At 45.6% G+C, this 16,618-nt stretch overlaps 1 protein-coding gene across 1 annotated transcript in view; it reads left to right on the top strand.

Annotated features, from left to right (window-relative positions):
- si:ch211-186j3.6 (neural-cadherin) overlaps nt 1-16,618 on the top strand; it is a 139,774-nt gene that overhangs the window by 103,517 nt on the left and 19,639 nt on the right. The window contains 5 exon segments of the mRNA XM_067249417.1: nt 1,381-1,474; nt 2,742-2,926; nt 6,044-6,273; nt 10,783-11,060; nt 16,136-16,350. Of these exon segments, the coding sequence (XP_067105518.1) occupies nt 1,381-1,474; nt 2,742-2,926; nt 6,044-6,273; nt 10,783-11,060; nt 16,136-16,350 (1,002 nt within the window).

Raw genomic sequence — 16,618 nt, 5'->3', positions numbered from 1 at the left:
AAAACCACATTGATTCCTTGCAGCATCTAAATAGCGTAGTAAAATGTACTCAAAGGAAATAATTAATCACACATTTAAACATCACTACTGGGTTTTTTATTTGAATGTAAAAATTTGGCAGCCATAGTTTGTGTTCAGTTGCAAGGTGTGCATGTACAAGAAAATGAATGCAGGACGAAATAGAGAAACCTTTCCATACATGCTGTGGCATCAATAGACTTTAGTGTGGATTGATTAAAACGTTGAACGGAAACTACATTGTACAGAAGTACATTTTCTAGTGCTCTTAAGCTATCTTTCAACTTTGATGAGTATTTATATCATTAGGTAATTTACATGTCCGACGAGAGATCATCGTCAAAGGGAGGTGAGTCTAGAAAGCAGATCAAGTGTTGGACTGTCAACAGCTATGCTTTGCATATCTTTGCTATGAAACCACTGGGCCATGCATAGAGCTGTACAGGATAATAGAAATTGCAAGAGTCGTGATCATGATCATGTCAGTGTAACAATTCACTTTGTAGGACTTAATGCCGTGTTAATTATAATGTTTGACTATGAAATCTATTTTAATTATCACCTCTTGCTAACAAATGTGTTCATGCTTATTAACTGAAACTAATAACTTTCTTACATCCAGTCATTTTATGTTTCCATGTCAACCCAACTTTACTGTAATATTCCATATAATAAGCTGGTTATCTGAACTTCACCTTGGAGTCAAATGGTAGCCAACTAAACTGTTACTCAGCGACAATTTTGAAAACAGCTTTTTTCTTTACACTGTCTTGACTGAACAGAGAGAATTTGCTCTCCTGATAATCCTCAGTAGGTGATGCTGGTAGTGTTAAGCTAGTGCTAATTTGCACATCCAATTTCAACAAAAACTCCTGTAGTGCTTCAAAGCGTCCCCTACCAGTCCTAGTTCTGAACCACATGCTAGGTTCAGGTTAGGGTTCACGCTTCTTTATTTGTAGATTTGGTCTGCAGTGCAAACTTGGGTGCAAAATGTGTTTAATTTCCTCCAATGGCAAGGAATGTGTCAGTACTCAGTATTGATAAGGCAAACAGTCCCAACACACATACACACCTAGACATGCACAAACTGCATGCAGGGACATGCAATCAAACTCATTAATCAGGTCTCAGTGAGAGGAGAGATGGTCATAGAGAGAGAGAAAGAGAGAGAGGGGGGGGAGAGAAAGAGAGCAAGAGAGGGGGGGAGAGAGAGAGAGAGAGAGAGAGAGAGAGAGAGAGAGAGAGAGAGAGAGAGAGAGAGAGAGAGAGAGAGAGAGAGAGAGAGAGAGAGAGAGAGAGAGAGAGAGAGAGAGAGAGATGAGAAATGAAAGAGAGTGAATGATAACAGATGTACTGTTACAGGGAGGATGCCAACTACAGTCCTGGGGAAGGTCTATGCTCCCGACCCTGATGACTGGGGTAACAAGACATACGCCTTTGAGGGACATGTACCCAGGTAAGACATGTGTCTCTCTTTGTGTCTTGGTCTGCCTATCTCTGTCTCTGTGTCGATGTCTCTATCTCTCTCTTTCGCTTTGTCTCTCTGTCTCGTCCTCTTTCCTAGTCTCTCTCTCTGTCTCTCTCGGTCTGCATCTCAGTCTGTCTCTTTATGTATTCTCTCTCTTTGCCTCTGACTGTTTCGTTTTCTATGTTTCTTTCTCATTCTCACCCATTTGCCTGATCCTCCCGCCCCCCCCTCCCCCAGCCCTCCCCTCAGTGCAGAAACCTTGAGTGTGATATGTGTGCGCTGGGTGCCATTGATGTGTTTCTGCTCAGACACCTGAGGCAGAGGTGTGAGGTGAGCAGAGACGGATCTGTCAGGTCTTCTAAGACCGTCAGCTTGCCTTGAGATCCCTCTAAAGGCACAGCAGTCTCAAGTCACTCTGTCGCTGTCACACACGCCGACACACACCCTCACTCTGGCGTGCATGCGCACACACGCACACAAATACATGCGGCCCCCCACACACACACACACTCAAGTATGCACGCCATCACACACAGAGACACACACACATCAACACATGAGCACATGATAATGTGGCAGACTACCTGAAGCCTCCTCACCAGAGAATTGTTGACTCCTACTGAATTCAAAGCAACTAAGTTAGGTTCTCTGTGGGGTGTTGTGGGTTTGTGGAGGCCTCACTGCCTTAATATTTCATCAGGTATGTGGTCCACTGCTTAGAGCTTCAGAAGATCCTTCCAAACCTGAGAAGCAGGAAGTTCTGCCCAACGTCATCAATGATACAGTGATGCTTGCTTCTCAAACCGAAACTTAGAAATGGTCCTAAAGCAACTGTATTCATTCATGTTTGTTGAGGTCCCATGCTGCTCTTGTTCCAGTCTTTCGGTTTCGGTTTAATCAAACTTGAATGAGTTCGATTACAAAGGAGGTTTGAAGATATGCACCACGAGGAGTTCCCTCCTGTCATCTTCTCCCATTCTCCTCTCCTTTCTTCTAGTTGCATTCGCTATTCATCTCCTCATCTGTATTAGCCGCTCTGCTCCCTCTACATTTCTCCCTGTCCTCCTGCATGGGTGGATTCTTCTTAGGTTGATTATTCCGAGTTTGTTTATTTCTAATTGGATTCCTCCTAGTTTGATTGATCCCATAGTTTGATTCCTCCTTGTTCGATTCCTTCGAGTTTTATTCCTGCGATTCATCTTCTTTGTTATATCAGTGGAGTTATAATCCCATGTATGTGTGTGTGTGTGTGCAGTTACTTTATCCTCAACAAGCGGACAGGCTTCCTCATCATCAAGGAGAACGCCCCTCCAGGGAGTTATGAGTTCCAGGTGCGTGTCTCTGACGGGTCGTGGCCAGACGCCATCTCCGAGGTAACGGTGCATGTGAGGGAGCTGCGTGACGAGGCCATCTACAACTCAGGATCCCTCCGTCTGGCAGGTAAGGCCAGCGCCTCGCATGCAAAGCGACTATGTTTACTACGGCAGCTCATAGGGGTCAAATGAAACACTGTGAGTCGACTTCTAAATCAGAGCAGATACAGCCTTATTTAGTCAGGATGTTCCTTTTATTCCCATACAAATATGAATTAATAATTTTTTTTACTATGCCAGCACCTTTCATTACATTTTCAATGCCTGCTGATATCCATCTTGTCGTGATATACCGCACTGCATATGTGCAATAAAATTAAACGTACTTAAAAGAAATGGGCTGTATGCTTGAGGGATTTTTATGATTTGAGAGATATTGAAATGGAAAGAGGCCGGGAGGGGGAGAGAGAGAAAACAGAGAGAATCCTTGGTTCATATAAGCTGATAAAAGGATTTAGCTTCACATCCCAAAACAGAGGCTTGTGTGTTTATGTGTGTATGTGTGTGTGTGTGTGTGTGTCTGTGTGTGTGTTGTATGTGCATGCGTGTTTATTTGTGTGTTGTATGTGCATGTGTGTGTGAATGTGTGTGTGTGTGTGTGTGTGTGTGTGTTTGTGTGTTGTATGAAGCTTCAAGAATGAGGAGACCGGCCCATGGCCTACAGATCTACTCTGCTGCTGATTACACAGTTTGATCTGCTTTGAAAAACCAGTCCAAACAGATATGTTAAACGCAAGTTCAAGATTAATCAAGTAACGGAAATGGAATTTAATATATATGTATATCTTCCTGAAACCCGTATATAACCCCACCCCGTATATGAAACCCATAACTTTTTTCTCTTCTTCTATTTCAACATGGTCGCTAGCTGTTAGCCACTTATACATTCAGCTTCTAGAAAGCCAGAGAGGTAGCTGGTGACCTGCTCTTATCAGGTTGCTTTTGGCTGGTATTGATCGTAATATCTGAGATAAGTGCTTCTAGATGAGTGTGAGCTGGAGCCCAATGTCCCCAGCTGCTGAGATTCCTTCTGAAACACCTGCATCTCATCACTCAGTAGGAACACAGAGGAGGGACAATTCTGAAGGGGTTTTTACTGCAAAATGTCAGCAAGAAGCCCTCACCCCCACGCCATCTCTCTTCCCCATCCCTTTTAGATACAGAACACAAATATATATATTTATAATTATTTATTTATAACAGGCGAGGGAGGCAATAGCAATTACCATTTAAAGAATATAGATTTAAGGAAAAAATAAAAAAACAAAACATCAAGCTAGGGGTAAGCATTGCCATTGATTCAGAGTCTTAGGGATTATGAAACATTCCACTTATAGCAATACTTAGCTCCTCCTTGACATTTTAAATCCCACTGCTAGAACAAAAGCAGAAGGCAATAAGGATGTAGAGCGTTCCAGGCTAAATCATAATGCAGGAGATTAAGGTTCGTTTTGGTGGAGAACTTGCAGTGGGAATTGATAAAAAGGTGAAATGTACAGTGAGTCCTTGAGACACCCACACAAACACACACACAAACAAATAGACACACAAAGTTGCTGTAGAGAGTTACTAAGTTGCACACACTGAAAATACATACAAGCACACACACACATTGAACACACTGAAACCTTAACCCGACTGAACACACAGATACATACACTCCAACACACCATGCACAAAGATGTACTGAACATCCATGCTCATGCAAACACACACACATATTTTACCCTGCGGAAAGTCAAGTCACCTTACAGAAAGCACTTGGGCTTGTGTGTTCTTTGCGGTTGGGAAGATTAGTTTTAGACCCAAACTATTTCATCCTAGTTTCCTTCCATCGCTCCATCTGTACCTCCATCTCTCCCTCCATCCCTCCTTTCTTCCCTCCCAGAAGAGGCACATCATCAGTGTGTCTCTCTCTGAGCTGCCGCCTGGCAGGATCAATACAGGGAGAGATTGGAAGCGTATCTGCTCTCCACTGCTGGTCCAGGCCTGAGCTGTCTCTCAAGGTCTATCGACTCACACTGATCCACTCCTGCTGTCCGTCTGTTAGTCCATCCACCCTGTGAGAGTGTGAGTTGGTGTGTGTGTGTCTGTGTTTGGGTGTACGTGTGCATACATGCGTGATACCCAACCTCGCTCCTCTCCCAATGATCGGCTAATGCCTGTGGGAAGGAGAGTTGGGGCTGAACTCTGTTCTGGATCAAAGCCAGGTGTGAGTGCGTATGTGTGCGTGTGTGTGTGTTAGAGTTGGAGAGCCTGTCACTTACACTGGCCCTAACATCACAGTGATGAGAGCTGACAGGAGGCTCAACCAGCAGCTTCCCTCCTCCCAAGCCTCCATTTCCATTCTCTTAATACCAGAATCAAGCTCCCCTGTTCTTCCTATCCCCCTCCTCCCTTATCCCCCACCCTCTCCTCCTCTCCTCACCTCTCTTCTCACTCATCCTCTAGATCTCAGGTGCTAATGATCCCTGACTGACAACAGTAAGGCTAGAGGATTAGAGAACACATCAGATACCAGACACACATGATTTGGTCCTGCACAAACACATGCTCTGATAACACTGTGGTGTCTCACACCATACTTTACATAAGCTTTCTCGGGCTATTTAAAACCATGGCCTAGGACCCTAGTTCCATTATAAAGGGCATCATAAAAAGGTACCTTGTCATTGATAGTGTGGTCATGTCTCTGTAAAAAGGGTCACACCACAATATTCACAGCCTATTTCCAATTCTTAATTGATCTCCATTAGTATTCATATAGGTTCTTTTGTGAGCATTGACCTTTACAAACACCAAATGAGTAACACCCCTGGTGATTAATGAACACCTCGAAATTGTCTGTGATGTGTGTCAATCTATATTTACTGTACAAGTGTGCCTGGAATGTGTGTGTTTCACACCATGCTCATGGGAGCATGTTCCAGTTCCCACAATACCTTGCCAGAGTGTATACCCAATTAAAGGGGTCCTTGTCTCAGGGAAATCTTTTCACAGTACCTGGCACTGTCTCCATGACAACGATGCACTGCTCGGAATTGGCAGATGGTGGGGTTTAGTTGGTGATGATCAGGGGCTTAATGGTGATGTTGAGACAGACACTGGAATTTGGACTGATACTGCTACTGGGTCATGTGTGTGTGCACTTGTGTGTGTTTCTGTGTACGTGTGTGTCCTACAGACATCACAGCCAAGGAGTTTGTGGAGCGCCGCGGTGGCCTGAGCAGTCGCTACGACCTGCTGGTCGACTTCCTGTCAGAGCTGGTTTCCGTGGCGGTGGAGGACATAAACGTGTTCAGCCTGATGGACGTGAGGGAGCGGATGCTGGACGTCCGCTTCGCCGTAACCGGGGGCGCCCCTTATGTCCGGCCAGAGAAACTGCACGGTTACCTGGCGGCTCACAAGCAGAAGGTATATGATGCTGGACAGGCGGATGTGCGGCGTGATGTACACACACCCGCACATCCTGACTCACACATGACAGCACACACACTCACATACATCCTCACACACACATGCTGTACTCCGCACTCACACATGCCCATGCCCACTCACACACAGACACACACACAATCGGTCACGCACACACAGCTTCTCTAAGACACTCAAATGCACGCACACCTCCACAAGCACACACAAACACACACAATTACCAGCCAGAATGCATCCAAGCTGTGTCTATGATCATGTGTTCACCCAAAACACGTAACACTCATATACTGCAGGAGGGCCATTGTGGAGGATAGAATGTATGGATGCAGGCATGTGGATATCATTGGAGAAAATAAAAGATGGCAGTGTTTCATTGCTCCCACCACACATTTTACCATGATGAAACTGTTACGTAACCCCATCAAGCGCAGACAGATGCTTCCACTGCATATCGTGTTAGACTGCAGATTCCTCGATGCACCAAGAGATTATATCTGTCAAGGTGGAGGTCCTGTGGAGGGAGGGTTGGTGAGGGGGAGAGGGAGATGGAGAGGGATATAGAGATTCTGGGGTGGAAAGAGTGAGGAGGGGAGATATTGGAGGCTGCAGGTGTGATTTGTGGAAAGACTCACGCTTTTCATCAGCACTCGTAGCAGCCCCGTGAGAAGACATAGATCAGAATGGGATGTGAAGCGTGAGAAGAGAGGATGAGCAAGGGGCAGGAAAATACTGAGAAACAGAGGGAGGGAGGGAGCAGTTATTATTAATGTTCTCTATTCTGCGGTGTTACTCAGAAATATAAGTTTTCCCTTCTCCTACTTCATTTTGTCGGCCTCTCCTCTCACTCTCTCTCCCCCTCTCTCTGAGTCTTTTTTTCCCTCTCTCTGCCCCAATCTTTTTTTCTCACCCCGTCTCTCTTCTCCCTCTCTCATCTCTCTCTATCTCTCGCTCTCTGTCCCTCTCTCCAAACCGTTTCTCTCACCTCTTCCTGTCTCCATCTCTCGCCCCTCCACCCCCTCTCCCCCCTCTTTCTGTCTCTCTCTTTCTCTCTATATATATATATATATATATATATATATTTGATTGTCCATTGAGAGAGAGAGAGAGAGAGAGGGGGAGAGAGAGGGAGAGAGAGGGAGAGAGATATCTGTTCCCAGGCGCTTTGTTGATTCAGCTCAGCTTTTACGGTATATTACAGTAGCCTATATGTTCGGATAAAACACTAAAACAAATGTTGTCAGTTCTGCTAGCGCCTACAATCTCCAAGGCCAGGGACTAGAGAGGATATTGTTCTGTTCATGCTCCCATTGAATGTTGTATAATACACATTCAGAATACGTGATACCGTTGACAAGATGAGCTTCTGAGTTTGTCTTCCAGCTGAGGAGCTCATCGTGAGCGTGAGCACGCTATGTGTCCCTGGCTCGGTGGATTGGAGTTGGAGCATGGCTCACAGTTTCTGCTCTTCTCTGGGATCGAGCAAGGAGATCTCTCAGCGAGATCTTTCTCCAGTGGGTACCTACTCCCTGCCCCCCTTTCCCCCCCCCCCCTGCAACCATGAATTCCCCCCCCCTCCCCTCAACCCCTCTTCCCCCATTTCTTTTCAACTTGTCCTCCCGTAAACCTCCACCACCACCACCACCCCCTCCTCCCCACGCCTCCCCCCCTTACAGTTTGAGCAGGCGTCGGGAGGAAGTGGAGGAGACACGTTGACAGGAAAGAGGAGGACGAGGCAGATGAAAGGCCTGCAGAGAGACACAGTGAGACGGGGGGGGCGGGGGGGGGAGGGGTGGGGGGGGTCCACCACCTCAGCGCCAGCACTCCCATCACCAAGCAAGTATTCCTCCAGCTGCAGCTCTGCAGCTCTGGCTGCCGGCCTGGTTTAGCTGAGGATGTAGTCAGAGGAGTGGAGCGAAGCCATTGTCTTAGTTTCCTAACTAACGTCGTGGAGGTGGGGAAAGTGAGAAGAACATTGCGCTGTGGGACTGCTGCTAAGTGCCTTCACTAATGGTTATAATTGCCTACTCAACGTTGGCGTGCCATTATGGTCTGTTTGTCTGGACTCCTCGGAGGCCTGCAGCTTGTAAGCAACCATTAAACACTGTCCTCTCTGATTGGCTTACCTGCAGAGAGCCATTGTGTCGCAGCTTTTGATTGGCTCACCTAGGCGAGAGCTGTTGAGCCTTTATCTCTGTGATTGGCTCACATGCGGCGAGGCATTGTTTCTGAAAACCCCTGAGAGACAAATGAGACCTGTTCTTCATGCAGAGAGCTGACAGTTCTACCTACTGTCAGAGAATATACTCCTACTGTTTCTGGTTCTGCTTCTCTCTCTCCCTCTCTCTCTCTCTCTCTCTCTCTCTCTCTCTCTCTCTCTCTCTCTCTCTCTCTCTCTCTCTCTCTCTCTCTGTCTCTCTCCCTCCCCCTTCTCTCTATTTCTTTCTCTTCTGTCTCTATTTATGTCATCCATGCTTTTGTCACACTCTGAAATTGTTTTTGGGGGGTGTTGGTGGGGGGCTAATGACAGGTGTTGTGTCATCCAGTACCTTTTATTAGCATCATAGCAGAATGAGAGACGGTCCGGTTGTCACGGTAACACGGTCTGACAGGTAGGTCCACTAATATTTGGGGACGTCCTGTCTCACAACTTTCCCTTATGTGAACTTACCTTCACACAGATAACACCTCATGCCTATGTATGTTGTGCCTTTGCCTTTTACTTCAACAGCAACAGCATCATTGCAAGTTGCTGCCAAGAGATAGACATAGAACAGTGTGAAAAAACATTCCCAAATGTGTTTTCTTAATATAAGTGTGTATTTTCCCCTGCAGGACACCGATAGGAAAGGGGTCTCTCTCTCTAGCAATGTGAACACTTTGACTTTGTTCATGCTCCGAGTCAGACTATTGTGCTTTGTAATGTATGCTCAGCAGAACGTTTGTCCTTTTTTTAACAAGCTAGATAGTCAGCCGCAGGTTTGACCTGAAGAATCCTCCTTCTATCACCTCCCCTCTCTGTTTCCCCGAGAGAAAGAGTGTCCCACTTTCTTACTCTGTCTCCCCGGGGAGTCCTCCCCTGCCATCAACGTTCTCTCCTCAGTCTCTGGCCTCAGGGAACTCTGGGTATTGTAGTTCAGGCCCCATGGGTGCCTGTTTCGGTAAAGCTGACAATACAGAGCAGCACAAAGAGCAGTGACAGTCCCCCAACACAGAGGTAACACCACTACGCTATTGTTTGAGATTTCTTCTTCAGCTGTGGGGAGTTAAAGCATTAAAACATTAGGGGGTCCCTAGACACACAGACAGACATTTGTGTGTGTGTGCCTGTGTGTGTGTGTGTGTGTGTGTGTGTGTGAATGTCCTAAAAGAAAATCAACAATCCTTCTTTTCTTTCTCCCACTACCCACAGCTTACTCTAACTGGCTCCTGTTCATAGTTACACAGTGGGGTACTCCATACATAATATCAATGGGACATCTACCATTGTCACAAACATTAAATCACAGTTAGTGCAGCAATAGCCCACTGTACAGGTGTAGAGGCTAAAAGGCACCTGTGTTTCCTTCTGGGTTCCCAACACAGGCAGCGAGTCACTTATCGGAGATGGTGACCTCACCCCTATCTACTTTCCAGAAGCCACTACCCATTCTCAACCATTTCCCTCCTACAGTATCTTTACATATGTTTCATTTTCATATTTACAACACATTTACAGTCAGATATATGTTGACATGACATTTCCAAATCCCACCACAGCCCCCTCTTATGAGGACACATTCGCTGTATGGACAGACACATGCAACAGCCGACGTGTTCACAGTGTGTGTACAGCAACCACAGAGAAGCTCAGTGTGTTGGTGTGTGTGTTTGTGTGTGTGATGTACCGTATAGATTAGTCAGTACATTGGGGCTTTAAGAGATGAGATCACACACTGTCTATGCTAATGCACTGGCAGGTTTTCTTGTATGTTGAGTGCACATGTAGGGATCATTACATAGATGGAACACATGGCCTTAGTCATGGGCATGATGGACTGATGATCTCTCAACACAAAGGACATGATTACACATTAAGGACATGGGATTATTACATTAGTCTAAATGTATCTTTTTCACTTCCCAATGCGCCCTCTCTCTTTCTCACTCCCTCTTTGTCTCGCTGTCTTTCTTTCTTTCCCTCTTTCTCTCTCTATCTCCCCCTCTCCTTTTCTCTCCCAACGCCCCTCTCTCTCTCTCTCTCTCTCTCTCTCTCTCTCTCTCTCTCTCTCTCTCTCTCTCTCTCTCTCTCACCCCTTCTCTCTCTTCCCTCTCTCTCCCTTTCTTTCCCTTTCACTTCTTCTGTTTCTCTCACTCTCTCCCTCTCCCGAACCTCTCTCACTCCCTCTCTCCCTCTCTCCCTCTCTCCCTCTCTTCCTCTCTCCCTCTCTCCCTCTCTTCCTCTCTTCCTCTCTCCCTCTTTCCCTCTGTCCCTCTCTCCCTCTCCCCCAGCTCCAGTCCTTCCTCCAGGTCAACGTGACCCAGGTCCACGTGGACGAGTGTTCCGGTACCGACTGCGGAGCCAGCGGTGGCTGCTCCAACGTTTTAAGTGTCCGGGACACGCCTACCGTGGTGGATTCTGGGACCATGAGTCTGGTGTCAGTGACAGTGGAGTCCTCGGCCGTCTGCAGCTGTTCTGGACGCGAACACGCCCACCAGCCCTGTACTTCGTATCCCAGAAACCCTTGCTTCAACGGGGGAGTGTGTGTGGATACACAGAGTGGTTACAGGTAAGCTCTGCGTGTGTGTTTGTGTGTACAGTAATTATTGTATGGATGTATGTGTGAGGGTGGTATGAAGGCTTTCAGACCATGAACTAAAGTGGGATTTAGCTGGAAGAAGGATCTAGAAAAGGAGGTCAAACAATTGAAAATGGACACAACCACTGCAGGTCGAAAGCTGCTTTAGAGGCAACAAGCCGTCACAATGTCTGTGCCTGTGCATGAGGTGATGTTGAGGTTACCTTCATGTGGAGTGGAGCTGACTGAAGAGATGGATGGAGAGGCGAAAAAGAGAGTTGTCCATTGTCAGTGAGCGCTCAGTGTGTGGGGAGTTGTAGGATCAGCATTCAGGGTTGGAAGGATAGGATGTGTGTGTGTGTGTGTGTGTGTGTGTGTGTGTGTGTGTGTGTGTGTGTGTGTGTGTGTGTGTGTGTGTGTGTGTGTGTGTGTGTGTGTGTGTGTCGAAGAAGGGTCAATAAGTAAACTAATACTTCAAATCTCTCAAGTGTGATGAAACACTTTGAAAATGTTTGCCCAGAAACAAGCAGCAAAAATCCGGCAATTGAGTGAATGATCGTTAGGCACACACTCGCATAAGTAGTCTCCACTCTTGCTGAATGGAAGATCAAGTGTGGGATTTTTGAAGGATCTAAGCAGCAAATCCAATCACCTGCTACCCTTCCTAGAAGGCTGTCTCAAAGCACACATAACTGTATTTTCCATTTCTGCTTTTTGACCAATTATCTGGTGCTATTGATTATCTCTACTGGATGGACAGAGAGAGTGTGTGGCTTGTCATAGCTAGAGTCAGTTAGTGGAGAGGACTTGTTTAAGAGAACATGAGGGAAGGGTAATTTGTGTGTGTGTGTTTGTGTCTATGTGTGTATGAGCGTGTGCGCGGGAGAGAGAGATCAGAGTTGAAGGCTTCTAATGACCTCATTTGCGAGAGTTGACTATTCTGCTTCATCTCTAATTGAACAGAGATTACAACCTTCACCTCTCTCTCTCTCCTCTCTCATCTCCCGTCTCTCTCTCTCTCTCTCTTTCATTTATCTTTCTCATCTCTCTAACACTCTCTTTTCCTTTTTAATCACTCTCTCTAAAATCTTTTCGTATGTATTGGTATTTCCGGCTGCAGTCATAATTTGCTGTTAGTTTCCAGATGTGAGAGTGAAGACTCCCATGCGTGAACTACAACCTGGCACGATCAATAATTTCTAATGTTAATATAAATTAGAATATACTGTCAATGTAATATTGCAGTGTGTGCACATGCCCTCTAACCACACGCACACACATCCTACCACTGCTGTTGAGGTGTTTATTGGTGTTAAGCTGTGAAAATACTAGGCTTGTAGAGTCACAAGCAACCTTCTCATACTGTCATGATGTGTACCAGCACCTTCCCCTCCTTCGTGGGGTTCTTCACTAAGCTGGCTTCACAAGGAGGAGAGAGACCATTTTTTCTGAAAGTTCTGTTTAATTAAGAGAAGGTAACACCTTGGAGTCTGGTTGGCCATACTCACTGTGTAATGTTCCTCGCCGGTGGTCTGGCTCAGAAGGCTTTGCCAAGCCAAATTAATCCTCTCTCTCTCTCTCTCTCTCTCTCTCTCTCTCTCTCTCTCTCTCTCTCTCTCTCTCTCTCTCTCTCTCTCTCTCTCTCTCTCTCTCTCTCTCTCTCTCTCTCTCTCTCTCTCTCTCTCTCTCCTCTCTCTCTCTCTCTCTCTCTCTCTCTCTCTCTCTCTGTCTTTCTCTGTATCTCTCTCTCTCTGTCTGTCTGTCTCTCATGCTGTCTGTCTGTCTCATGCCCTCGTTCTCTCTGTGTCTCTGTCTCTCTCTTCCTATTTCTTTCCGTCTCTCTTTCTGAAGTCTTTCTGTCTCTCAAACTGAGTCAAATTCAAAATCAAACATTGAAATTCAACATTGGCATACAATAATCTTGTAAGTACTGCCAAAGCAACAGTTTCAATGACGAAACCCGTAACAATGGAATGATTTCAAGACAGAAGCAGGCCTTTTCTTCCCTCACATGAGCTAACTAAGGCGACAAGCATTGATGTTGAAGCAGACCGCTACTGTACAGATATCATCTTACATGTCTGTCATCTGAAATCGACAGCAGGCTTCAAACCTTGATATTTCTACAAAGAGAGTGTGTTAAACCCAGACTGAAAGGCAGCTGCCAGCGTGATCTGGGGATGTGTTGTTCTTGTCGTCGTGCTGAGTGAAGAAGGAGCTCGGCTCTCATGGACTCATGGGCGCTGTGTGTCTGGGAGTGTGTGTTCGGTTCTATAAGAAGAGTTGCCAGGGTCAACGCCTGTTACCGATCACTTGATTCAAACCAGAGACCGAAGCCAGGGGAGTGATAGAAATGATGCACCAAATGTGCTCTGAAAGAGGAGATGAGAGGCAGGAGAAGATGACAGCTGGAATGCTTCAAAACACAAACCTGTATATCTCTGCTTTCTTACCCAATTATATGTTTTGTTATTATTGTTGTTATTATTATTGTCGTTGTTATTACGTAATATTATTATTAGTATTATTATTATCATACTGGCTTTCTCCCTAATCCTGAATCATCTCAAACACATCAAACAGCGTAGCAAAAGCCCCCCACCCCCTGTGTCTGATCTGCCGAGACAGCAGACCCTCGAGACAATCAACCAATAACTGTATGGGAGAGAATGACAAGGAGTGATATAGATATACTAAATAAATATGTATATATATATATAAATGTACTTTTTTATATATTTATATAAAATAACCTTACTTTCCAGTCCAGTGAGACAGACAGACAGACAGAGATAGATAGATAGATAAATAGAGAGAGACAGAGAGTGAGAGAAAAACAAGGAGAAATGTAAAGAGAGAGGGGAAAGAGAGAGAGAAAGAGAAAAGAGAGATGAGAGATGTGGTAGCCATATCCTGCAGAGGGATCAGCCTGGAGATTGAAGCAACATGTAGATAATCGTGGCACCAGGATTAATAGCAGGATTTGAAAATGGAGGGCAAGGAGATTAGCAGGTCCCGCTCCAACGCTAACAAAGAACATTTCCCAGGAGAAAGACAATGAGTTGGAAGTGAGCAAAACAAAGGCAGGGTAAGAGGATTGGCTTTGGACCATCCTGGCTGCAAGCATGTCAGAGCATTTATTTAGACTTTTCAGTACTGATAGGATTCATTAGTTAGATTATTCTGTGAAACAGGATGGGTGGTTCCAAATGGAGGAGAAAAAGCAAGCGTAATTCAACTTCAAGTATCTTTCTTTTTTCATCCCACACACTGAATTTTTTATGTGTTTTAGATTAGTGCGGGGCTGCTATGGTGTGGTCTGTGATGCAATAGGTCTGTTTTCCATTTTGCTTTTCCTCCGTGGTTACACTGTTTTCCCCCCACCAACGTGTAGACAGTGAATCCACCAGGGTTGGCTTGAACGAAACACTCCTTAACCAAACAGACTGAAACCAGAACCAGACAGCAGAATGTCTGTCTTTCTGTATGAGAAACAAGTCGGAGCAACATGATCCTGTTATCCCATGATATTGTACACACACACACACAAATGCAATCCCACTGGCACACACACACACTACACACTTGCACACACACAGACACACACACACATGCAGTCACAGTCGCACATACCAAACACACGCACACACAAACTTCTTACCTCCCATCTCCTTCTACGAGACGTGTGCTTTAAAGTGGAGTATAACTTTAATGACGGTATTGTAGCATATTATAAATAGTGTGTAGGTGTTGTAGTTTTCGAGGGAGGATGTTCCTCACTCGGTGGTGCAACAGGCAGGAGGAGAAGGAACAGTTGGAAAAGGTGGTAGAAAAAAGATTGCGTTTTCCTGAGGAGCAGGGTAAAAGAGACTGCTGGAGCGTATACAGGGGAAAGATGTCCATAGCGCACCAATGACAAAAGAAAAGAGAGAGAGAGACAGCAGGGAGAGTAGAAGAGAGAAAAGGAAAGAGGATACAGTTAAAGATAAAAAGCAAGATGAGAGATGCATGCAGACTACTGCAAAGACTATTATTACGTAGTGTCATGTGAGTGATGCCTTGGAGAAGATGCAGGGGGAAATAACCAGGATTTGACAAAAATGAACAGAAGGAGAGCCACCCTTGATTGACGTTGCTGAATTGGTGTGTGTGTGTGTGTGTACGTGAGTTAGTTTGCCCGATTTATAAGCCGCCTATGTTCAACAAGTGGGCATCATTTGATGGGTTTTAGTGTGTTTGTGTGTGTGTTTGTGTGTGTGTGTAATATTGCTGAAAGGCAGATGATAAGGAATATAACAGGAGAGAGAGAGAACAGCCGTGTAGTAATGCATGAGTGTGTAACTCTGCCACTGAGGTGTTGTAGATGGTGATGAAACCTCCCCAAGGTACAGCGGGTAATGACTAACATCTGCATCAGGGAGACAGAGAGAGAGATGGAAGGAAGGAAAGTGAGTGGGAGGGAGGGAGAGAGAGAGAGAGAGAGTGAGAGTGGAAGAGGGAGACAGAGAGAAGGAGGGAGAGTGGTAGGGGTAGAGGGGTAGAGATAGGGAGGAGGGAGAAAGAGAGGAGAAGAGGGAGGGAGGGGAAAAGAAAGAGAGAGGGAGAAAGGGAGGGATGAGAGAAAGAAAGCTGCAGGGGGAACCTGTCTGAATGCAGACCAAAAAGAGAAAACAGTGAAAAAGGATGATTCCAGGAATAGGAAGAGGAGGAGGAATATAATATTTCACAGATAGGAAGACATCATGTGACTAGGGCTGTTGTCTGCAACATATTACTCATAAACCCCAATAAGTGCGTGTGTCTGAGCACGTATGTTCATCTGATCTGTTGTTAATGTGTATGAGCTGTGTTTGGAGGTCACAGATGTGTGTGTGTGTGGTAATGTCCCATGCTCCAGAGTGTGGTCAAGCAGAAGCAGGACATGTAAAGTCAGCTCAGTGGACATCTCTCGTGTAAGAGATGAGCTCATTTCATACGCAGTTGTTTTTCATATTCATTTATTTCATTCATTGTCATATCTCTTATTTAAATGTTCAAAAGGTAAACATGTGTTCCTCTGTTCTTAGATGCCAGTGCTCCGCGCAGTACGAGGGACCTGAATGTCAGCAGACCAAACACAGTTTCCACGGCAACGGCTACGCTTGGTTCCCTCCCATGAGGCCGTGCTTTGAGAGCCACGTCTCTCTGGAGCTGATCACGGAGGCAGCAGATGGGCTGCTGCTCTACAGCGGGCCCCTGGCCCCTCTCCAGCCCTGGGAGCACGAGGACTTCATGGCCATAGGTACAAAACACTCACTCTCTCAGCCACAGTAACAGATGTGTATTGTAGATGTACTATGTTCTCCCTCTACAATATATGTACAGTGTATATATTTTTATGGTACGAGAGGACTCGACTTATGATGGAAGATTAGTTATGTCACACATCCTGTCTGTGGCATGGCAGGGCTCACAATCCAAGTCAAATCTTATTGCCATTTGATTCAGATTGTAATTACAGTGTGATTTGCATTCTGAGAACATAATAACTTGGTACACACATGCACGTG

Source organism: Osmerus mordax, chromosome 13 (assembly GCF_038355195.1).
Source record: "Osmerus mordax isolate fOsmMor3 chromosome 13, fOsmMor3.pri, whole genome shotgun sequence".
NCBI classification, from domain to species: domain Eukaryota; kingdom Metazoa; phylum Chordata; class Actinopteri; order Osmeriformes; family Osmeridae; genus Osmerus; species Osmerus mordax.
The sequence above is the reverse complement of the archived record's forward strand: the minus strand, read 5'-3'. Positions and strand labels throughout refer to the sequence as shown.